Source organism: Opisthocomus hoazin, chromosome W (genome assembly GCF_030867145.1).
Source record: "Opisthocomus hoazin isolate bOpiHoa1 chromosome W, bOpiHoa1.hap1, whole genome shotgun sequence".
NCBI lineage: Eukaryota > Metazoa > Chordata > Aves > Opisthocomiformes > Opisthocomidae > Opisthocomus > Opisthocomus hoazin.
Genome location: NC_134453.1, coordinates 20,292,583 through 20,316,582, shown reverse-complemented (window position 1 = coordinate 20,316,582; position 24,000 = coordinate 20,292,583). Strand labels below are relative to the sequence as shown.

The 24,000-nt window shown below is 48.8% G+C and overlaps 2 protein-coding genes and 1 long non-coding RNA gene across 6 annotated transcripts in view; 2 read left to right on the top strand and 1 right to left on the bottom strand.

The window, feature by feature from the left end:
- LOC104335612 (unconventional myosin-Vb) overlaps positions 1-12,763 on the top strand; it is a 177,919-nt gene extending 165,156 nt beyond the window's left edge. For both annotated transcript variants that reach the window (XM_075446518.1, XM_075446517.1), the window contains 4 exons: positions 6,035-6,320; positions 7,464-7,638; positions 8,592-8,672; positions 9,420-12,763. In XM_075446518.1, coding sequence (XP_075302633.1) covers positions 6,035-6,320; positions 7,464-7,638; positions 8,592-8,672; positions 9,420-9,572 — 695 coding nt within the window. In that variant the 3' untranslated portion in view covers positions 9,573-12,763. The remainder of the gene's footprint in view (positions 1-6,034; positions 6,321-7,463; positions 7,639-8,591; positions 8,673-9,419) is intronic.
- Positions 12,764-13,541: 778 nt separating this feature from the next.
- On the bottom strand, positions 13,542-18,162 carry LOC142365684 (uncharacterized). 2 transcript variants are annotated; one of them, XR_012766551.1, is made up of 3 exons: positions 17,757-18,162; positions 16,433-17,411; positions 13,542-15,254 (listed from the first exon to the last, which is right to left on the bottom strand). It is a non-coding gene; the product is annotated as an uncharacterized LOC142365684 (long non-coding RNA). The 2 variants fall into 2 exon arrangements; XR_012766552.1 differs by having other exon boundaries at positions 18,040-18,162.
- A 154-nt stretch (positions 18,163-18,316) lies between these two features.
- LOC142365536 (3-ketoacyl-CoA thiolase, mitochondrial-like) overlaps positions 18,317-24,000 on the top strand; it is a 36,622-nt gene continuing 30,938 nt past the window's right edge. The window contains exons 1-2 of one of the 2 annotated variants that reach the window (XM_075446365.1): positions 18,317-18,409; positions 23,185-23,351. In XM_075446365.1, the coding sequence (XP_075302480.1) occupies positions 18,361-18,409; positions 23,185-23,351 (216 nt within the window). In that variant the 5' untranslated portion in view covers positions 18,317-18,360. Of the gene's footprint in view, positions 18,410-21,484; positions 21,633-23,184; positions 23,352-24,000 lie in introns of those variants that run through there. The other variant, XM_075446364.1, reaches the window with a different exon arrangement.

Below are 24,000 nucleotides of genomic sequence, written 5' to 3'. Positions count from 1 at the left end.
GGTACACATTGGACTTCCCCATCCTTCCACATTACCCACCAGGTACACCCAGGTCCTTGAGCAAAAGCAATCCCGCGGACGGGCTTGCCTTTGCCCGAGGCAGGACTAACCCAGACTGTCTTCCCTAACATGTTCCGCATGTGCACTATGGGGACTTTATCCCCTTCTACGGGGCGCTGAGGTTTTGACTGGGCAGGACCAGCCCGGTTGGTGGATCCTCTGGTGTTCACCAACCAGGTGGCCTTTGCTAAATGAGTATCCCAGTTTTTGAAAGTCCCACCCCCCATTGCTCTCAAAGTGGTTTTTAGCAGCCCATTGTACCGCTCGATCTTTCCCGAGGCTGGTGCATGGTAGGGGATGTGATACACCCACTCCATACCGTGTTCTTTGGCCCAGGTGTCTATGAGGCTGTTACGAAAGTGAGTCCCGTTGTCCGACTCAATTTTTTCGGGAGTGCCATGTCGCCACAGGACTTGTTTATCCAGGCCCAGGATGGTATTCCGGGCGGTGGCATGGGGCACAGGGTAGGTTTCCAGCCATCCGGTGGTGGCCTCCACCATTGTGAGCACATAGCGCTTGCCTTGGCGGGTTTGTGGCAGTGTGATGTAGTCAATCTGCCAAGCCTCCCCATATTTATATTTTAGCCATCGTCCTCCATACCACTGAGGCTTTACCCGCTTGGTTTGCTTGATTGCAGTGCATGTTTCACATTCATGGATAACCTGTGCGATGGTGTCCATGGTCAAGTCCACCCCTCGGTCACGAGCCCATCTGTATGTCGCGTGTCTTCCTTGGTGGCCCGAGGTGTCATGGGCCCACCCAGCTATAAAGAGTTCACCCTTATGTTGCCAGTCCAGATCCACCTGAGCCACTTCAATCTTGGCAGCCTGATCCACCTGCTGGTTGTTTTGATGTTCCTCAGTGGCCCGACTCTTAGGGACGTGGGCGTCCATGTGATGGACTTTTACAACCAACTGCTCCATACGGGCAGCAATATCTTGCCACAATGGGGCAGCCCAGATAGGTTTGCCTCTGCGCTGCCAGTTGTTCTTCTTCCATTGCTGCAGCCACCCCCACAAGGCATTGGCCACCATCCAGGATTCGGTGTAAAGATAGAACACTGGCCACTTCTCTCGACTGGCAATGTCTAAAGCCAGCTGGATGGCTTTCACCTCTGCAAACTGGCTGGACTCACCTTCTCCCTCGGCAGTTTCCGCGACTTGTCGTGTAGGGCTCCATACAGCAGCCTTCCACCTCCGCTGCTTCCCCACAATGCGACAGGACCCATCCGTGACCAGGGCATACTGCTTCTTATCTTCTGGCAGCTGGTTATACAGTGGGGCCTCTTCAGCATGTGTCACCTCCTCCTCTGGCGATGCTCCAAAATCTTTGCCTTCTGGCCAGTCCATGATTACCTCCAGAATTCCTAGGCGACTGGGGTTTCCCATTCGGGCCCGCTGGGTGATCAGTGTGACCCAGTTACTCCACGTAGCATCGGTGGCATGATGCATAGAGGGGACCCTCTCTTTGAACATCCAGCCCAGGTCCGGCAATCGTGGTGCCAGGAGGAGCTGTGCTTCAGTGCCAAACACTTCCGAAGCAGCTCCAACGCCTTCATATGCTGCCAGAATCTCTTTTTCAGTGGGAGTATAGCGGGCCTCGGATCCTTTGTATCCCCGGCTCCAGAACCCCAGGGGTCGACCTCGAGTCTCCCCTGGTGCCTTCTGCCAGAGACTCCAGGTTGGGCCATTCTCCCCGGCTGCGGTGTAGAGCACGTTTTTAACATCTTGCCCTGACCGGACTGGACCAAGGGCTACGGCATGAACTGTCTCCCGTTTAATCTGTTCAAATGCCTGTCGTTGCTCAGGGCCCCATTCAAAATCATTCTTCTTCCGGGTCACGTGGTACAGAGGACTTACAATCTGGCTGTAATTTGGGATGTGCATCCTCCAAAAACCCACAACACCCAGGAAGGCCTGTGCTTCCTTTTTGCTGGTTGGTGGAGACATAGCTGCTATTTTGTTGATGACATCCATTGGGATTTGACGGCGCCCATCCTGCCATTTTATCCCCAAAAACTGGATCTCTTGCGCAGGTCCCTTGACTTTACTTCGCTTAATGGCAAAACCGGCTTTCAGGAGGGTCTGAACTATTTTCTCCCCTTTCTCAAAAGCTTCCTCCACTGTGTCACCCCATACAATGATGTCGTCGATGTACTGCAGATGTTCTGGAGCTTCACCCTTTTCCAGTGCAGTCTGGATTAGTCCATGGCAAATGGTGGGACTGTGTTTCCACCCCTGGGGCAGTCGATTCCAGGTGTACTGGGTGCCCCTCCAGGTGAAAGCAAACTGTGGCCTGCACTCTGCTGCCAAAGGGATGGAGAAGAATGCATTAGCGATGTCAATTGTAGCGTACCACTTGGCTGCCTTTGACTCCAGCTGATGGTGAAGTTCTAACATGTCTGGCACGGCAGCACTCAGTGGTGGTGTGACTTCATTCAGGCCACGGTAGTCTGTTGTCAGTCTCCACTCTCCAGTAGATTTTCTCACTGGCCATATGGGACTATTAAAGGGTGAGCGAGTTTTGCTGATCACTCCTTGACCCTCCAGCTGGCGGATCAGCTGATGAATGGGGAGAAGGGAGTCTCGGTTGGTATGATACAGTCGCCGGTGCACCGTTGTGGTCGCGATTGGCACCTGTTGTTCTTCAACCCTCAGCAACCCCACAACAGAAGGATCCTCCGAGAGACCAGGCAAAATGGACATCTGTTTAATTTCTTCCCTTTCCACAGCAGCTATGCCAAAAGCCCACCGATACCCCTTTGGGTCCTTGAAATACCCTCTCCTAAGATAGTCTATCCCAAGGATGCACGGAGCCTCGGGGCCAGTTACAATGGGGTGCTTCTGCCACTCCTGCCCAGTGAGGCTCACTTCAGCCTCCAGTACACTGAGCTCTTGGGACCCCCCTGTCACTCCAGAAATGCAAATGGACTCTGACCCTTTGAAATCTGATGGCATTAAGGTACACTGTGCACCAGTGTGCACTAGAGCTTTCTACTCTTGTGGATCTGACGTGCCAGGCCACCGAATCCACACCGTCCAATAAACATGGTTGTCCCTTTCCTCCACCTGGCTGGAGGCAGGGCCCCTCTAATCCTGGTCAGAGAATTTGCTGCTCACCTGCTGTAAAAATGACTTGGAGGTCCCCTCCAGAGGATCGGAATCAAGATCAAACTGCCTACCTGGTCTGGAGAGCTGACTGCTGGAAACTGGAGCGGCATTTTTCCTAACAGAATCCCCTGTGGTGATTGTTTTACCTCGCAACTCACGCACTCGTGCCTCTAGACTTGAGGTGGGTTTTCCATCCCACTTCCTCATGTCCTCTCCGTGGTCACGCAGGTAGAACCACAGGGTGCCCCGTGGTGTGTAGCCTCTGTATTCTCTCTCCTGACCAGAGGAACGCCTGCCCCTAATAGCTGAGATGATGGCCCGTACAGGTGGGGAGTAGGACATGCTCTCTTCGAGTCGCTGGACCTTCTTGGACAATTTCTCCATGGCTGAGACAAGGGAGGAAGAGAGGCTTTCCTCATATTGCCAGAGTCTGACAGCCACCTCATCCACTGTTGGTGCCTCTTCACCTCTCCAGTTTACAACTGCCAGTGAGTTGGCGTATGAGGATGGTGCGCTCTGCACTAACTTCCTCCACATAGATGGTGTGCACTGGAGTTCATCTGGATCTATGGGTAACTGCTCATCGTCTGTGTCACAGTAAACCAGCTCCCGCACAGCTAATTCCCTCAAGTACTGAATACCCCTTTCCATATTGGTCCACTTGCCAGGGTAGCATACAAAATCCTCACTGAAGGGGTACCTCTCCCTCATGCCTGACAGAAGTCTCCTCCAGAGGCTGAGGACTTGTTCCTTTTTCCCAATGGCCTTGTCAATGCCCCCATCCCTGGCCAGGGATCCCAGCTGCTTGGCTTCCTTGCCCTCTAATTCCAAGCTGCTGGCCCCGTTATCCCAGCACCGCAGCAGCCAGGTGACAATGTGTTCGCCTAGGTGGCGGCTGAAATCTTTCCGCATGTCTCGCAGCTCGCCCAGGGACAGGGACCGGGGGATGATCTCTGTCTCTATCTCCCGCGATGACCCTGGCTCATCGTCATCCCTCCCAGAGCAATCTGCTCTCTTTGCGTCTTTCTTTAGTTTTACAGGGGCAACTGCTACTGGCACAGGTTGGTTATTGGGCTCAGCCGCGATGCCTGCAGCTGGAGTTGGGGCTGGAGCTGGAGCTGCAGCAACTGCCGTGCCCACCGGGGGAGCTGGGACAACGCCAGCGGCAGCGGCAGCGGTGGTGCCGGTTGGGGGGGCTGTGACTGCCTGCTGGGCTGGAGGGGCTGCAGGGCCGGGTGGGGGGGCAGCGCCAGTCGCAGTGCCTGCCACTTCGTTTCCCCCCCTTTCCCCTTTAGGGCACTGAATCAGGTTGAACAGGGCAGCTCGGTAGGCGTGGGCCAGACCCCAGCACGTTGCAGTGATTTGTGTCTCTCTGGAGTTCCCAGGGTGGCAGCACACTTTTTGCAGATATTTTACTAGTTTTTCCGGATTCTGCACTTGTTTAGGGGTCAGTTTATAAAACATCGGGGGTGCCCACTGCCCTAGGTACTTGCCCATGCTGTCCCACACACCCAGCCACTCACAGCTATCCGGCCCCGGGACAGGTCTCTGCACGATGTTCTTAACTGCTTGCTTAACCCTAAACAAGACCCAAAACCCATTCAGGAGGCAGAACAATAGAAACCCGTTGGCCTAAGCATCCCACGGGTACTTGAAATTCTCAAAAGCAGTTAGGACCAGCCTGAAGGAAGGAGGGGGAGCGAAAGAGTGGGGGAAGGTATCCCCTCTGGTTTTCCCCACAGATTGGGTTCAATTATTAACAAACTCTAAGAGATAGGATCCGAGGTATGGAAATGACTGCAGTGCCGCATGCAAATACAAGCCTAATTTCATGCACAGTGATGTTATCATGTCATAAGTCGATATCGTACAGTAGAGCAAAATCATCATCCTGATCCTTTTCCCCGTGATAATGAACAGCACAGCAGTGAACACATACAGCAAATAAGGATTCAAAAACCACAGCCATCTGATCAAAGTCAGAAACATTTTTTACTAGCGACTATTTAACTAACACAATAAATGCGTATAACAAAATTTAACAAAATCTAGGGAAATTGTTTTAACACACGCTGCTCAGCCTTGCCGTTATCCCCACCCCACGCTTGGGTGCCACATTTAATGTTATGGTTTGGCTGTTGCCAGCAACAAAAGCACCACGCAGCCACCCCTCCCCCCGCCGGGGTGCGGAGGAGAATGGAAAGAAACAGGCAGAAACTGGTGGGTCGGGATAAGGGCAGTTTAACAGAACAGCAAACAAAGGGAACAGCAGCAACAACAGTACAGGTGAGGAGAAAAGCACAACACAAACCGCACGACCCAGAGTGCCGCTCTCCCGGACCGGACTGCCGCGTGCGCTCCCAAGCCGTGAGTGAGTTCCCCCCGCTCCGCTCCCCCCCACCGCAACCCAGCATGACGGCACATGGTATGGAATACCCTCCTCTGTTTGGCCAGGTGGGGTCAGCCCCCCCCCCCCCCCCCCCCGCCCCCCCCCCGTGCCCCTTCCTGGATTCCAGTGAAAATTAACCCTGTCCTGGCTAAACCAGGACAGGTGGGTGTAGAGGGAGAATTGATTACAGCACAAAGAGAGATGTTCCCAGTTCTGCAGCACGTTGAGTGATTTCTCCAAGTGGAAAAAGTGTTATCTGACAGATATTCTGTATGCGTCAGCTACTTAATATTATCGCAGTAAACTAAAAATTCATGGATCTGTCCTCCTTCCAGACTGCCCGTCATCCATCGTGTTGCCTCTACTTTGACATTGTTGCATGTTTATGACTGCCCATGAAGGAATGTTTCTTACCTCCAGTGACTAATAGGTGGATGCAGGCTTTTTTAGCTCTCCCCTCCCCCCCCCTTTTCAGTGTCTGCGGTGTTGGAAAATGAAAGTATCCAGGGGCTTTCTGGTGTCAAACCTATGGGCTACAGGAATCGCTCCTCCAGCATGGCAGACGGTGACAGCTCCTACGGCTTGGACGCGATCATTCGCCAGCTGAACACGTTCCACAGCATCATGTGTGACCAGGGCCTGGACCCAGAGATCGTCCAGCAGGTCTTCAAGCAGCTCTTCTACATGATCAACGCGGTTGCCCTCAACAACCTCCTGCTGAGGAAGGATGTCTGCTCCTGGAGCACGGGCATGCAGCTAAGGTGGGACTCGGGCTTGGGACAGGGTTCCACCTGCTTTAAGGAAGTTTTCTTAATTTTATAAGGTGGTGGAAAATAGGAAAATAAAATGCAATGGTGTAATTAAGGGGAGCAACTGGATTCAGCAGGAGACTGGTGCGGCGTCAGTTAAAGCTAGCCCCCATTGTGTAATGCCTGTGCAATGCAGTTTGCTGTGCCGCTTGTGAATTAAGTGCATGTTACAGTAATTGTCTCTGAGATGGGCTTCTCCCAGCCTTGCCTCACCACACCTGAGTGGGAAGGCTGCACAGCCCAAAGACTATACAAGGTGATGGAGAATGGATCGCCTGTTGGGATGGAGAAGTCTCCGTGGTTCCCTCCCGCTGCTGCGTCCGCTGGTTTTAACACAACAAGTGTTGCGGTGTCGAGGGCTCCGATTCTGCGAACGGATCTCCAAAGCAAACCCCTGTTGCTGTGTGCGGTGCCTCTGGCCTCTCGTGGGCTGCAGGCAAGCGGCAGCACGGGCGTCTGCCAGGCTGGGAGCAGGGGCCTGGGTGCCCCATCGCTGTCGTGGAGATCCTTGTTGTAATAAGGATTGAAGTATGAAAGGACAGCTACTGCAAACCTGCCAGAAAGGGGTCACAAATATTTGTCAGCCCTGGTGTAATTCTATCAACTTACTTCTTGGTGTGGATGATTTAAACCTTCCTTTGGCTACCCTCTCCTCTTCCCGTGCTGGATCCTTTGCACGTTCCCCTTGAGCCTGGGAGTGGGCCCAGGCAAAGGCATTTTTTTGTGTGGATCTTTTCAAAGGTGCTTGGGTACCTTACGGGATTTTGTTAGCATTTAAAAGCTTGTCAAAAGCTTAATTGTAATTGACTTTTGAAACCTGAACATAGCTGAATGCTGTAGAAAAGCACATCCCTAGTGCTGTTCAGCTATCAAATGGCTCATCTATTTCTGAGGTATACAGAGTATACATTTTGCTTTGAGTCATGGAGTATTAAGCTTTGCTCTGGTTGTTTCTTGCCATGTGTATCAGAAATATGCATCAAAAAAGCCACGTATACCAGCACTGCAACATACCTTGAGTCTCACAGAGGATTTCAGAGATGCTACATCATATCTTGGCTTTTGGCTCACATCTTGTCTTGATCTCTTACCCAGGTTTAACATAAGCCAGCTGGAGGAGTGGCTGCATGGGAAGAATCTGCAGCAGAGCGGAGCGGCCCAAATTTTGGAGCCCTTGATTCAGGCAGCACAGCTTCTGCAGCTGAAAAAGAAAACCTCGGAAGATGCCGAGGCCATCTGCTCCTTGTGCACGTCGCTCACGACCCAGCAGGTAGGCAGCAGGGCACAGATTTACACCAGAGGGTAATATATATACATTTATATATTATTACTGCCCAGGCTTGGCGTGCCATTCCAACCGTGGGGACAACTTGTCCTTTTCAGGACTGATGTTTGGTGTTGACCCTTGTCAGAAGTGGTCGTCGCGGCAGCTCCTCTCTTACAGTGCTGCTGACAGGGCTCGAGCTCCAGCAGAAATGTTCAAAGATGAAACCCAGCCCTGAGGAGTTCATGGAATAAATCAGACACTTGGGGATTTTAAACCCACCTGTTGTCTTTTGTCAGGGTCTAACCTGGCTAGGTCTGCAGGATGCCCGGTAACGACTTATGTTTGGGGCAGGAGGTTGAGAATTGCCCACTTAGACTGGCTAGATCCAACCTTAAACTTTGTGACTCACCTCCAGAAGGATACAAACTCACGTTCCTTGCTGCTGGATTGCCTGGCCTTTATTTGATAATGTAGTAGGAAGGGAGAAGGGAGAGGTATGAGCTGATCTCCGGTGGTTCTTGGAGATCCTGTCTCCTGTGTCTTCATCTCCCCATCTTGAACATGGGTTCTTGAGAGAAGCTGAGGGGTGCCAGGGGAGAAGCAGGAGTGAGGGAGCATCAGGAGAAGCGTTGTGGAGGTGACATCAGAAGTACTGGGAGATGGCCACCTATTCTGAATCTTCCCATGTCACCATGTGCTAAGCGGCTGAAGTCCCTGTATAACTGTTCAGTTCTACTCCCAATTTACAAACATTGCCGTAAGAAGTGACTTGGAGAGGTCCATAGATGCTTACCAGGCAAAGGAACACCGGGATGATACTTGAGGTACTTCAGCTGCTCAGTGGTGTCATGGGAGACTTGTTATGGCCACATCAGGACAGAACGTTAGTGGTGCTTTGCATTCTGGCAGAGTTTGGCTTCTCATGACTGTCTGTCATCCTATTTTGTTTTCAACAGATTGTAAAGATACTTAATCTGTACACTCCTGTGAATGAGTTTGAAGAACGTGTGACAGTTTCTTTCATCAGAGACATACAGGTAAAGGAAAGGGCTGTGAAGTGGAGGGGATAGTAACGATTTAATACAGATGTCGTCAGCACTAACTCGGGCATTTTGTAATAGGCGTGCTGCTGCACGTTGCCCTGAATTTAGTGCTCTGTATGTGCACACGCTTCCTTGCAACATACAGCTGCAGGGATAACCAGGCTGTTAATTACACAGAGTAATAAGCACCTCGGTTCCCAGCTCGGCTAATGCAGCGCTCTTTAGTAGCACCGCGACTCAGAGGCTGTAGGAGTCAGCGAAGGATCGATGAAATGGAGTTACTTCTGAGATACAAGGCAGAAATTGGCAGCTAAAGGAAACATAAATAAATGAAAGCCAAACATCTTTTAATGCTCGCAAGGAGGCAGGAAATGGAAATGTGCTTAACTACTCTTAGAGTATGTCTCTGTCACTGAGCGGCTGAATGAAAAGCGCTCTGCTGGTATCACGCAGTGCTGCTTTTGCTGTGCAAGGGGGTCATGTTGTTTCCAAGTCTTGTCTTGCCTTGTGGTCATGTAGAAAACGTAGCCAGGTTCTTCCGGAGCGCTGCTTCCTATAGTCTGTGTAGAAGCTCCTGTAAATATTTGCTCAGAGGAAGGCTGGTGCGATAGAGAACGAAATAGTTCTGGGTTTTGCAATATCTCTAAAATTGTGTACGTTCTCAAATCTTTGATGTTAAGCGTGACAAATGCAAAGAAAAGGCCTTAACTGATACTAAATTTGTTCTCCCACACCTCACAGACGCACTTGCAAGAGCGAAATGACCCTCCGCAGCTGCTGTTAGACTTCAAGCACATGTTCCCAGTTTTGTTTCCGTTCAACCCATCCTCCATAACCATGGACTCGATTCACATCCCTGCTTCTCTCAACTTGGAATTTCTCAATAAAGTCTGAAGAAAGTATGATTAAGCCCACCTCTCCTACCCAGAGACCTCTAGTGAAGAAAGAAAAATCATGAAAGCAATTTAAGGAGCTCTTTAAACACGGACCAAACAGGTTTATGGAAGAGCCAATGCAGCGTAATAGATGGATGCCAAACTGTACAGTAAAAAAGCAACTGATCTGAATGTGATGTTTTGGTAATTTGCAGCTCAGAATAAGGATACTTGAAACGTAGATTCACTTTTTACTGCTTGATTTTATGTTGACAGAGCTCAAAGCCCATAATCATCTCCAAAAGCCACTAACGAAAACAGAATTGTGACTGGATGACAGCTTACTTTGATCTTCATAGGTGTCTATGAAGAAAGGACAGTTAAAACCAAAATCTGAGACACTTATGCTGCCTTGAAGACATGTGATTTGTGTAATAGCCAGGTGGGTTTGTATGTATTAATAACAGGACATGCAATTCTGCCTCTTGCGTCACGACGGTGAGTTGAGAAAGGGAACTGCAGAAGGTGCGGGTAGGTATTTATCACGACGGGTGAGGTAAAGGGCTTGGACGCTGCTCGTTTCGGCTGGCGTGGAATTTGTCACAGAGTCTATGAGAAATGCTGTTGCTCCTCCTGACTACATCCAGTGCATCTGCTGTATGGGAATTCAGATTAATTGGCAGTTCAGGTTTTCTTCCATTATTGAATTTACATTAGTGACTTGCAAAGGTTTTGTCCTAGGGAAATAATCTCGAGACAAGGGATTGCCTTAGGCCTCCTGCTTCTAGTGTCGGCGAGCGTCATCCTGATCCCTGCTGTTGGCTTTCCCTACGCTTTTAGAAGTCAAAAACTTGTATCCAGTGGCTATTGAGATTCTTGGACCTCTTACGTGGCCTGTGTTGGGATCTCATGCATAGGTAGGACACGCTTAGGCAGCCCAGTTTAATATTTGGGTCCCCAGTCCTACTTATGTTTGGTGGGGTAGTCCTAGCCATAGCAGTCCGTGGAAGAATTCTACCCAGTTCAATAGCCCTCCGCAATTTTACCAGTTGTGCAAATACAGGGCTTTGATAAATGAAGAATACTTTAAAAAAAAAAAAAGTTTTAAAACAGAAGGGAATGGATAAGCAATGAAAACACACAAAAATGTCAGATAGTGTGTTAGTAACATAAGCCATTTCTTTGAAGAGTGAACACAAACTCTTTGTCTACAACAACCTGAAATGAATAATTGCAATCAATTCAAATTCTGCTATTTTTTTTTCTTACTGAACTCATAAATTAAAACAAACCAACCCTCTGACCTCAGCAGGCAGGCGTGGAAAGGGGCCAGCTGCGCACAAAAGCAGTCGCTGATTTTTCTCAGTGCTTACCATGACACGTTTCTCCTTGCTGAGAAGAGGGAAAAGGTGGGGTCCCGATGCTGCGTAATGATCCTGACAGTGATCGGTCCGCAGACTGTTCCGAGGGGCGATGCTTCTGCTGCAGCTCTGCATGCCAAAACGCAGCGAGGGCGGTTGGCAGCGGTGAAAGCCCCGCTTACCCCGGCACCGTGAGCCTTTTGCCCTCTCAGCTTCCATAACGGTCTTGTCTGAGCAGACCTTCACTCACCTGCGTTTGCGGTTCCTGAAGTCTCAGCAGTTCCACGATGATTTAGAGCTTTCGGGGGAAAAAAACCTCGCTGCAGCCGACTGCTTTGAGTTGGTGTAAATCCGATGCGAACAGCAACATTATGCCCAGGTAAACTGTCTGCTCAGAGGATTAAAATAGAACGTGAGATCTCTCAAAGAAACACTACATCCCACCATGCTGGAGTCACCTTTTCAGATAAGGAGTGTGTTTTGATTTGAACATCGTGTATATAATCTATGTATATACAAACTGTAATAGGCCTGTATGTACTGTATATGTATATTACTATCCAAAAAGCACATTTTTAAAGAAAAAGTGGAGTGCTGTGAAGAATTACATTGGTCTGTGCTGGTGGGTGAATACCTGGTCTCAGATGGGCGGTGGTTTAGTGCAGCTGGTGCCAGGGAAGGACAGGCTTATGGCCCTTCCCTAGGGAGTTTAGCTTTTCCCCTATCCATCACCCAGCTAATTCCAGAAGAAAATTGGTTGCTTGTATGGTACCAGCACTACCTCCAAACGACAGTCCTTGAGCACTTGCATCTACTGCTTTTAGTCAGTAGTGCCTTCATCTCCCCTTCATGTACCACAAGGAGAACACCACCGTTTTGCTGCCCGTGCCCAGCAAGCCCACACTCTTCTGTCACATCTACAATATTTTTATTTATTTGTACCTGCCTCTTCTCACGTTTTGCAAATGAAGTTTTTGCAGTGCTCTGAATTTAATTTTTTTTAATTGTATCTTTATTCCTTTTTCCCACGCTACAGTAGTCATCGCGGTTTAAAAATGAAAAAATAACTGAAAGCAGAATTTGGTCTTTCTGTAAGGCGGTTTCAACATAGAGCTGTTTCTCAGAACTGATCTTAGGCCAGTGGTTTCCTCTCGGGCTCTTTGGGTCTCTACCTCTCTCTGATGTAAATTATTCAGAGTACAACTCCCAACAAATTGGTTGAACTAATGCTTAGCGTTTAGACTAAATGACAGGTTGCTGCAGAACCCTCTTCTGCAACGATTTTGTTGCTGATCAAAATTACAAAATGGGGATAATGGTCTTTCGCTGGCATTTTCAGGATCATAATTTATATGTACAACAAAGAGGCTTCCTTAAAAACTCCTGGTACGTATAGATGGGACCTGGGATTTGATGTCTTGAGCCGTGATAATGTGATTTATCCATTAACATCCATCTGGAAGAGGACTCTGTATGAAATATCTTTAATATATGTTATTTTTTCTGTTAGCAGTTTTAAAATTTTGTTTTTAAATGTTAATTTTGTTCAATTGCTATGTTCAAGCATGCCTGCCTTTCCTCAGATTGGCGCTTCTTTATTTAAAGAGCAAATCTAACACAAAGCACGGCTTTGAGAAAGCTGGCTGTTGTCCAGTTCTGTCTTTATTTTTAAATATTGATTATTAAGTTGAGCATTTTCCCACTGTGTGCCTGTAGCTGTTACTAAGGTAACTGACTTCTCAACCGCCGTTTCTCCGAAACAAGTGTTAAAATGTGGAAATACTTTTATTGTTCTGTCATTAAAAAAAAAGTTGTCTGTGGATTTTTAAGTCTGCTTTTAAATTCTGACTCTGAGCAGCTCTGCAAAACCACTTTGAAGTTCCTAGGATAGAAACAATATTGACCCATACTGAGTTTTGCATGTATAGTATCTCAGAAAAGCACTATTGGGAATTGAAACAAAACAAATAAGAAAAATAATAAAAAATAATAAGAAAAAAGAACACCCCCCCCCCAAAACCAAATCACACAAACCACCGCCACCACGCAACCACCGCTTCAAAAGCCAGTCTGACCTACGAAAAGCATCCTGAGCGATGCACACGCTTCATTTCCAGCAACACCTCGCTTCACTTTATTGGTTTTCTTCTTTTATTGGCACTTTATAGGTGAGGTTGCTTATCTTTCAGCTGCTAAAGCTGTTGTAGTTGCCTGGAGAAAAAACTGTAGACCTCAAGGCTGAATTTATGCACCGTAAACATTTTTTTTGCTTGTGCAGCTTCTTCCGCTGTAGCTTCAAGGACTTCATTGAGTGAAATGCTAACAAAATGTGGGCGTCTCGCGATGTTTGCGCATCCATAGTGGCCGCCGTTCCTGATACTGCAACTTTGAAACCCCAAAATCACAGCGCTCCCTGAAGTCTTGCGAGATACGTGTGACAAAGATGCACAAGAAACAAGTCGTTTCTCTCGATTTTACAACATTAAATGAACCAAGCTGCGCAAGCCTTTCTTCCAACTTGATTGATCCACATATATTACAGTCATAAATTGATTTCTTTTCCCCCCCCAAAATGAAGTTCTAGCAATGTAGATGAAAGTAAAAGAATCCAGAGAACATATTCCCCAATGAATATACCATTTATTTAAAAATGTAAATGCTAGTGGACAGAAACTTTCAAATTAAGTTGAAATTAGAAGAAAAATTCTAAAAAAAACCCGTGCTGCTCCAGTGTGATGTCTATTTTTTGTTTGTTTGTTTGGGGGTCTTTGGGGGATTGTGAAGTCTCCTTACCTTGCCAAGCAGAAGGTATAACTGCTCTCAAAGAAGCTGGATGATATAAAGGAGTGAACGCTATAGATGAAATACTACTGCTTATGAAATATTTTTCCTTTTTGAACAAATCTGTAAACTACGCCTTTGTTTATAGGAAAATGCTTGTAATAGTCACTGTCCTGGGTTCGGCCAGGACAGGGTTAATTTTCACCGGAATCCAGGAAGGGGCACAGCCGGGCAGGCTGACCCCACCTGGCCAAACAGAGCCCGGTATTCCATACCATGTGCCGTCATGCGGGGTTCCGGTTGGGAGGGAGCTGGGCGGGGGGAACTCACTCGTGGCTCGGGAGGGCTCAGCGGCGGCGGTCCGGGAGAGAGGCTTTGTGGGTTGTGCAGTTTGTGTTGTGTTTTCTCCTTGTCTGTATCGTTGTTGTTCCTGTTTCCCTCTGTTTGCTGTTCTGTTAAACTGCCCTTATCCCGACCCACCAGTTTCTGCCTGTTTCTTTCCATTCTCCTCTGCACCCCGGCGGGGGGAGGGGCGGTCGGGTGGCGCTTTTGTTGCCGGCCGCAGCCAAACCATAACAGATAGGAACTCTAAAGGGTTCTCCCTTGGCCCCAACGACCAACGCAGTTTTGTTCCCCTTCTTGATTCCTTTTGGTATACTCCTAATGGTTGATTTTTCAGTGCCTGTTTCAACTAAAAATATTACTACTTCTTTCCGGGGACCTATTAATAGTTTTATCAAGGGCTCTGTTTCCCTTTTCTGGGTTTCCCGAACAGTTGCCACAAATATTTTGGCTTTAGCTTTTCGTTTCTCCTCATCTCTCCTGACATAAACCTTTTGAGCCTCCCGTAACAGTTCCTGTAATCTTTGATCTTACCAATCTTCTATTTTCTCTGATTTCTTTCTGATGTCTCCCCAAGATCTGACTACAAATTGATCCACTCCTGAATATGTCTGGAGATTTTTCAGCCACACACACAGGCACACCAAGTTTTCAACATAAATCCAACTATTACAAAGACTTATGAACAGACAAGGGCTTACAATAATATTCAACAATTAACAGACAAATTCCCGAGCCTCGGTTTCAGGAAGAGTACTCTCTTTTCAATTCTGTTTTAGGAAGGGTACTGTCCTGATTCGAAGATCCGGTAGGAAAAACCTAACAGTACAATGTATACTGTTAAGCAGGTATTCTTTATTGCGACGCCGGGCACACGGAGGATTTCTCCTCCAAACGTGCACACCAGACACCCTGTTGCTTCAGGTTAAATACAATCACACATGTAAATATTCATTATATTTCTAGGAACTAATTAGCATATGTAAATATCTTTCACGCATGTCTGTTAGCATCTTTGGGTGGTCTTCGGGGGTCCCAAGATGAAGGCCCATCCTCTTCATCACGCTGTTCACTGATTGACATTTGTTTCTGCGCAAACTCAGTTCCAGGATCATGTATATCATGTCCTTCAGGGTGTTTTGCTCTGGTCTTGTTGCTCTCTTGGTGCCTCCTTATCTCTGTAGCTTGGCGCGTTTGCCCTCCCAAGGCCGAGCTGTCTGGAGTAGAATTATTTAGGAGTCTCTTTTATCCCACAATTATCCCAATTATTTGCTGAGAACCAAGACCACTTTTGTTTCACTTAATTATTTTGTCTAACGACTAAGTGATAGCTTGCGCCCATGTCCTTCCACTACATTCCTTAATGAGAAAACAGGGATTAGTGTAACAGTTACATCGTTAGATCACTATGCATGCAGAAATACAAGTTACAGTACTAAAGACTACTAAAAACTAGAAAATATTAAGGCTTTTTGTTATAGTTTCACATTTCTTACAATCCCCTCTATCAGTCCCTTCTCCCCAGGGATATAGCCCAATGCTGTGAAGCTTCACTAGAACTAACAGGCAAGCAACAAGAAATAAAACTAGAAGAATGCCTTTTCCTTATTGATGGTCTTTGCTCAGAACCTCTTGGTTCAGGGATCAGAGGTTTTCCCCGAGAATCCCTCGGTGCTGGCTGGAGGTCCTGCGATCCCTCGGACTATTGATGTTCAAGAGCAGGGTCCTACCTGGGCACCCAAACTCCCTCACCAGGAAGCAGCAAAACAATTCGCTCTCCAAAACTTAACTCCGGAGCCCTAGAAAGCAGGTACTCTCGACGGGGGTGATGGGGGTGGGGGTGAGGTAGGAGTTGAAGGGTTCTGCAGGGGAGGTAGGGGAGCAGGATTCTGGTCCTGTCCGTAGGGCAGTGGCAAATGATCTAAAGGTTCCCAGTTTTTCTCCTTCCCCTTCGCTTTTATTGGAAATAATAACGCAGGCTTAGAGGAGCCTGTCCATACAGTATTGAATCATTTTCTCCTTACTTTTCCCTTTTCTAGACTCCCATATATCCCAATATTTAATCATTAACTACTAATCATTAACCCTAGGGGAATGTCCTGGGGTTAAGTCGCTCCCCTTCCTTTCATTTCCATGATCTCTCCGTGGGTCCTAGGACCTCTCCGTGGGTCCTTTGGGCCAGGATTTTTACTTTTCCCTTGACCCATCCTGACTGGTGCTCCTGAGGATGGGGTCCCAAAAATTTCCCCCCCCACAGCCACTTCGTCCCTTTGCTGGCCAAGTCTCTCGCAGGAGATTGGAACCGCAGCTAGAAGGACTCCGCACTCGCTCCGCAACTAAGTTGCATCTCACTCACACACACAGTCTTTCTCCCACCCAACCGAACGATACTTACAGTCCGATGTTCTCATCCGGGTCTTCGTGCACTAGAATTACAGGTGTATTTTTCTGCAGATCTCGGGGAGCTCAATTCTTTGCTTGCTTCTTATTTTTTCTAATCTCATTGGTCTCCGGAGCCACCCCAACCAGAGCCACGAAATCGTGGGGCGCCCCTCTAATTCAGGCAGCACCCGGATGATCCAAGGAGATCACATCGGGGTCACCAAATTGTTATAAATGACAATGTGCCATTTTCATTATCTTTTTCTTTATTAATATTTAAGGCAATAAAAAGCAAGCAAACACCGCTGGGTGCGCGGGGAGTCGCTGCTCCACCAACACGCACACCTTCTAATGGCACCGGCAGTCTTTATATTCTCTCCAAGCTGTTCGTTTCCGCAAAGTCTCCTCCTTCTTTTGATTCTCTGTGCTTACATGGCATCATTTATTGACGCATGCGTCTTATGATGTTGGTGGTCTTTATAGTTCCTCTGGTGGTCTTCGGGATGAAGAGTCTCTTCTTCCTCGGTGTCCTCTAAATGTCCTTTTTTGGTGCGCTGCCGCAGCCTCCCTGCCGCTGCCCGCTCATCTTGCATAAGCGATATAGTTAGCCCAGTCTCAAACTGCACTGGACTTCTATATTAGCCCAATCTCAAACCCACAGATATCCTGTCTATTGTTCCATGCCTTATGTAGTTTTGTTATTTCACATTATGCTAGTTTCCACAGTTGCACAATATGTGCACTCGACACGAATCATCTTCTAGTCTATTACAGGATTATCACAATTATTTCTAAGGATTCATTATCATACTCTGCCCCTCTTTAGTGCCTATGCAGTGTCATCTGTGAGGGTCTTCTGGATGAAGGCTCGTTGTCCTCCTCGCGAAGGCTCGTAGTCTTCCTCGCTGTGTGCTTTTTACCTTTGGCTCAAAATTTCTGTGCTGTGGCTGAGTCCCAAACCGCAGAACCGGTTTCAGCTGGAGGGATGCTTCCTATAGACAATAAATTTCTGGTTATCAGTTCTGCTCCGTCCCTGTTTCCCTACATCTGTCTTGCAGCAGTCTTTGTGATTTACGTTTGAGCTCCCAGAAGTCCCTGTCAGCAAGCCCTAAGGCAGTGGTTAACCCTTAGAATCATAGAATGGTTTGGGTTGGAAGGGACCTTAAAGATCATCTGGTTCCAACCCCCTTGCCGTCAGCAGGGACATCTTAACCCTTGCCTTAACATGGTGGCAAAGCTATGTAACAAAATAAAGCTAAAACTGTAGCAAAAAAATCGAACTAAATGCCAATTCCCCACACCAACCCCAGGGAAGGGTTTACGCGCGGATGTGGTACCTCAGCATGCGTTTTTCACCCACCAGCCCTTCGCGAGCGGGGTTTTTGCGGCCGCCCCACGCGGAGCCCGTAGGCCGTAGGGAATGGAGAGAAGACCAGGGGCCAAGTCCTGCTCTGCTCCATCCCAGCCCAAAAGGCTGCAGCTTGGAGATCGGGGCAGGGCTGGGCCCGCGAACCCCCATTACCACCCCAGGGGAGGCGGCTTCGCCCCGGGAGGGAGCGGAGCTGCCCCCGAGCCCGACCCTGCCCGCCGCCCGGGGCTCTGAGGCGCCTTCCCCGTTACCAGCTCCCTCAGCCGTCCCGCGGAACCCGACGTGCGGGGCGACGGCTCCTTACGGAGCGCGGCCCCGTTGGGGCGGAGCGGCCCTTTCCCCGCCGCCGCTCGGGGCCCGCCCGCGCCGCGCCCGCTGTTGCCGGGGCAACGCCCGCCCGCCGTTCCCCCCTGCCGCCGATTCGCCAAAGCCCGGCGCCACCCTTGCCAAGCTCGGGGTAAGGAGGGGGAAATTTTAAATGAAATCAAAGCGAAAGAAAAAGGTTAAATTTTAAAAGAGATTAAAAAGAGCCGCCTGCGCCTTCCTCCCCGACTCCGCCCCCGGCGTGGCGAATGTGCGGCGGAGCGGCGCGGAGCGGCGCGGCAATGGCGCTGCTGCGGGGTGAGGCTCCTGTCAGCCCTGGGGCGGGGGACGGCGGGGCCCTGGCTTTCCGGTTTGCCCTGAGGGGGAGCGGGACCCCGGGCTGGCGCCGAGAGGGCGGGCGGGGAGGCCGGGCCGCGGGTCTGAGGCGCAGGCGAGCGGCGGTGGGAGCGGGCCTGACCGCGGCGGGCGGCCCTGTTGGAGGGGCCCGCAACCCTCGCCTTGTCCCTCAGGAAAATCCATAACAGAGCCGCCGGCCCCGCGGGGGGAACGACACGCGGACATTTTCCTCCCCGCCGTGTCCGCGTCTGAGCGAGGAACGGCTGGGAACGGGCATGACCTTTTGACGGGCGCCGCACGGAGGCCCCTGAGAAGGCCTCTCCGTGTGGGGCACAGAGTATCTAGAGAGTATCTACGCCTTTGGCTTTCTGCAGCAGTTGTGGTAGGAGCAAACCCATAGCAGAGGGTGCATATGCGCATCCAGTAACGGGCCAGGTCTAAGTGCGGTGAGTAGAAACAAGGCGTGAGGCGGCCATGGCCGAAAGCTGCTTTTCCCGCATCCAGCCCCGGCCTGTGTTGGCAGTGACAGTGCAGGGTAACCTCTGTTTGCAGGCGCCAACGGTTCCTAAAAGTCTTTTGGCGTAAGGAACTGCTTCATCCTCCGCATGGTTTGAAGCTTGTGCCTCTTAAAAACAAGATAAAGACACCCTTTAGCACCAAGTCTTCTTTAAAAACGAAATGGAAATGGGGCTTTCTGCCTCTTTGACAGTGCTTCTGCTACCTGGCAGAGTATACCTAAATAGTAACGTGCATGTAAGTCGTGGTCGGCGGTTTCAGCACTGGAAGCCGGTCCAGTCAGCATCGCAGTAATTCGATATCGCTCCGTTGAACCGGATAATGCAGAGAGCAGTTTTTCCCGTGCTTGTTGGATGTTTTCTGTGCCTGTGTCGGGATCTTCTCTCATCTCTTGCCCCACAGTGTTTTTCATACACCGTTCTTGCTCCTGGATTGTTTTATTTTGAGGTTAATGATTGTTTTTAGGCCTTCACGATGGGATCTGACGAAGAACTGTTTTCATACCAAGCGCATTTGAGAAATGTTGGAGGCTTGGAGAATCTATTTCGGATCTACAGTAGCAAATCCCCATCTGACAGCAGGCAGTTGGCAAAACCGGATTAAAAGATGTCTTGAATTGAGTGTTTGATGAGGATTCAGAATGATCTTGCCTTTCTAGCCCCAGAATTCTCTATATCCGTTTGCGTTTGATAGTGTTCTGCTCTCATCCAGTGGTTACACCTTGGAAAACTGCGGAGACTCTGGAAGTCTTGTCATGGTAATGCAGAACATTAATGGGGCCTTGGGAAGAGCTGACAGAGGCCACAGAGTCCTTTTTCTCTCAGGACTTCACCTGCCCCTTGTTGCCCCTCTGGAAGTTTTGTGGAGGGAGTAGGGTTTGTAGGCATCTCTCCAATCAAGCAAAATTAGGCAGGCTCTGGAGTAATCCACCCTTAGGGGAATGGCTCCATGGTCAGTTTAATTTGGTGTAACTCAACACGGGTTGTGCTGCTGCTGCTGCTTCCCTTACTGGTTCAGTCCAGCCTTCGCTCTTAGTCTGGAATTGCTGTTTTAGGGAGCAGCCCGAAGCTGAACTCGGGCCCGGAACTGATCCAAATGAGAATCAGCCCCTTGTTTTCTGCTGGGTTAATCTTCAGCTGCCTCGGTTGCATGATCTGCTCTGGTTTACACTTTGGCCCCGCGGCGCTGCTGGGAAGCAGTGGGCAGCAGCGAGCAGCCCCGGTGAAACAGAGGGAGATGGTGGTGTTGTGAAAGGAAGGTTTCAGGGCAAAGTTCTGTCCTTGCCCCCGAACAGTTTGTTTGGAAGGCAACCCGGTGTATGTGATTCAGCAAATAATGTGGGTAACCAACAACCTGGCCAAAAGGGAGGAGAAGAAGTTCTTTTAGCTTGGTCTTTTTTTGTACAAGCATTGTTGCCATTTAATGAAGACTCAAACTTGACATTCAATGAATTATTGTTAATACAGTGCATTTTGGATAGTTAAATGAAACCTACTGGTGTAAATTTCAATCTGTCACCTGAATATTTAGAGAGTCCAGGGACTGATTCTGCAGTGCCTGTGTTGAACACACCCATTTTCCATGAACAGAAATCAGTGAAAGCATCCTCACTTTTGTTAAAAAATACTTACAGGGGTTCACACCTTGTGTCTGTTAATAATTTTCAACTTTTTTTGTAAAAAATATGTACAGCCAGAGTAAAAAATGGATGAAGAGTTGTTTCGGATTAAATTGAATTACTTGCTGCTATGGATGGAATGATGATCAAGTGAGGAGTGAAAAACGATGATGTATGTAGCATATACACTGTGTGTGTGCAAGGGCCCAGTTCCGAGCCTGGGGACAGGGCTGTTTGGATGTGTCATGGTTAGCAGCTATTTATTCCTTTTGAGGAAATAAATTCTGCTTCTCGCAGTTTTTGAGTAGTTACCATGTCAACGCTCCATTTTCAGGGAGTGGCAGTAGTGTGCTTGGCAAAGACTTCTTTTTACGGTCTTCTGGGTACCCCAGAGGGAAGCCCATGGGCAGCATCAGGCTGTGAGGGTGTTACTCTGTTTTGCCATCTTCATGGCTTGGAAAGCCATATTGGTTTTAGCTTTCATCTCTGTCCTTGCAGCTGCGATTCCTGCTTGATCTGCTTCAGGGTATTTCCCAGATGATGATCTGAGTATACTCATTGCCTGTTTCAGATCCCAACATTGGGTTCAGGTCCTGCTCAGCGGAGGAAGCTCGACCTTCACCGGTTTGGAAAGTCCTTTTCTGTATGTCGCGTAGTCTGGGATCCAAACATGTGAGAGACAGAGGAGCACCCTCCCTCTGACAACCCAGCCAGACAGGATGGATCGCACAGCCTCTGACAGAGGGCCCGAAAACAGCGTTCGTGAGCAGCTTAATGAACAAGCATTTTCTTTAGCCTTTCTTCTATCTGTATCACAGAATCACACAGAATGGTCGAGATTGGCAGGGACCTCTGTGGGTCATCTAGTCCAACCCCCCTGCCGAAGCAGGGTCACCTACAGCAGGCTGCACAGGACCATGTCCAGGCGGGTCTTGAATATCTCCATGGAAGGAGAATCCACAACCTCCCTGGGCAGCCTGTTCCAGTGCTCCGTCACCCTCAGAGGGAAGAAGTTCTTCCTCATGTTCAGCTGGAACTTCCTCTGCTTCGGTTTGTGCCCATTGCCCCTTGTCCTGTTGCTGGGCACCACTGAAAAGTCTGGCCCCGTCCTTCTGACACCCACCCTTCAGATATTTATAAGCATTTATTAGGTCCCCTCTCAGCCTTCTCTTCTCCAGGCTGAACAAGCCCAGCTCCCTCAGCCTCTCCTCATAGGAGAGATGCTCCAGTCCCCTCACCATCCTCGTAGCCCTCCGCTGGACTCTCTCCAGCAGCTTTTCATCTTTCTTGAACTGGGGAGCCCAGAACTGGACAGAGTACTCCAGATGGGGCCTCACCAGGGCAGTGTAGAGGGGAAGGAGAACCTCCCTCGTCCTGCTGGCCACACTCTTCTTGATGCACCCCAGGATCCCATTGGCCTTCTTGGCAGCCAGGGCACACTGCTGGCTCATGGTTAACCTGTCGTCCACCAGCACACCCAGGTCCCTCTCCACAGAGCTGCTCTCCAGCAGGTCCACCCCAAGCCTGTACTGCTGCATGGGGTTGTTCCTCCCCAGGTGCAGGACCCTGCACTTGCCCTTGTTGAACCTCATCAGGTTCCTCTCTGCCCAACTTTCCAGCCTGTCCAGGTCTTGCTGAATGGCAGCACAGCCTGCTAGTGTATATATCCTTCCAGCATTACTTAAAATAGCTGTGGGTGCCTCGTGCAGCTGTAGGTAAGGAGTGAGAGCTCTGGTGTTCAACTGGGGGAAAGTTCACGGGCTGCCTCCTGCTTGCTTCTGCACGCCGAAGCGGAGAGCCGCTGTGCCAAGCCGGCAGCAGACGGTCGGTTCGGTTCCGAGGCAGCTTCGCCCAAGCCGAAACGTGTGTAGACTGCTGCTGGCCAAGGCGTTGGTACGCATGTACGTTGGCACACGCACTCCTGTCTGTTGAAAAATTGAATTTTCTTCTCAGAAACTGGAAGACTGATGCTAGTGCAGTTTAGATGACCTGTAGAATTCTGGAAGTACCAAGAAGTTTTTGATTAGGGGATGTTTTTCCTCTGAAGTGAAAAGGATCAGAGTTCAAATGCATACTAAAATGTTTTTTGTTTTGCTTTTTCTTTTTTTTTAATTCTTTGTGAAAACCATTTCAGAGTAGAAGCCAAAAATCTGCTGATTTTGCTAGGATGAGGGAGTGCCCTCTCTCTGTTTTTTGAAAGAACTGGTCCTCATCTGACAGTTTCCCAGAGGTCTGCTATGAAATTTCATTTCATGGGTGTTGCTTTCATGCTTTTGGTACCCTGGCACTGGTGTCTGATGTGGTGTGGGCAGCCTCCGTTGTCTGCCTGGCGTCCAAACTACCTGGTTGTTTTTTTTCAAACCTCTTTGTGGAAAAGAGGTATTTCTGCAATCTCCCCAGCTTTTCTTTCTGACCGTTAATTCTGCATATCTTCCCGGTCTAAAGCATTGCTGTACTTTGTTTCTCTTGCACTGCGTGGCTTCACGTTGTCTATCTTTATTTACAAAGTCTCTTGGGAATTTAGGATGTCACCCACTTGGGGCCGACTCAGTGATTTTCCCTTAGACTCTGCACATCCGGATAATTCTTGCTTCCATTGCAGGTGTATTCATTGTTGCAGCGAAGCGAACCCCTTTCGGGACCTACGGAGGTTTGCTGAAGGACTTCTCGGCCATCGATCTGACAGAACACGCTGCTCGAGCTGCGTTGGCTGCCGGCAAGGTCTCTCCAGAGATCGTCGACAGTGTCGTCGTCGGCAATGTCATGCAGGTTGGTGGGACGGAAAAGTTGCTGGTCATGGAGGATTTCGGTCATCTCCTTTGGTCCTATAGTTAGTTACCTCTGCTTTGCAGCCAAGAATAATGCTTGGGTATATCTATAATAATAATAATAATTATTAATATATATAAAATATACACAATATATATAATATATATAATATAATAAGTAAATATATAATATATATAAAATAAAGGGGTGAGTAGCCTTTGTAGTGTAGTGTTTCCTGTTCGTGTTTAAGGGACGTACCCTGCACGATTTGTGATGTTACTGGGAGCAAGGCTTAGCTTTTCTTTTTGGTACCAAAGGTAGTTTAAACTAGGACAAGCTGATCTCCTGAAAAATGTGGATTCATTAAATGATTAGTTGCTAATCCCTGGTGTTTTTTTCCTATTTTAATGACTTGAGCTGCCTCTCGATGATCAGTGAGTTTTCACTGGATTGGATAAATCCCTTTCTGGGGACTGTAACTGGATGGAGTCCATTTCCCTTGAGTTTTCGATAGAATTTTTTTGAGTGAATATGGGTTTACTTGGAGCTGGAAGGTTCCATACCTTGACTGGCAGAGGCATTGGGACAATCATATTTTTTCTGAAGAGCTTGTGATGTAGATGCTACTGTATGCAGGATTCCAGCATGG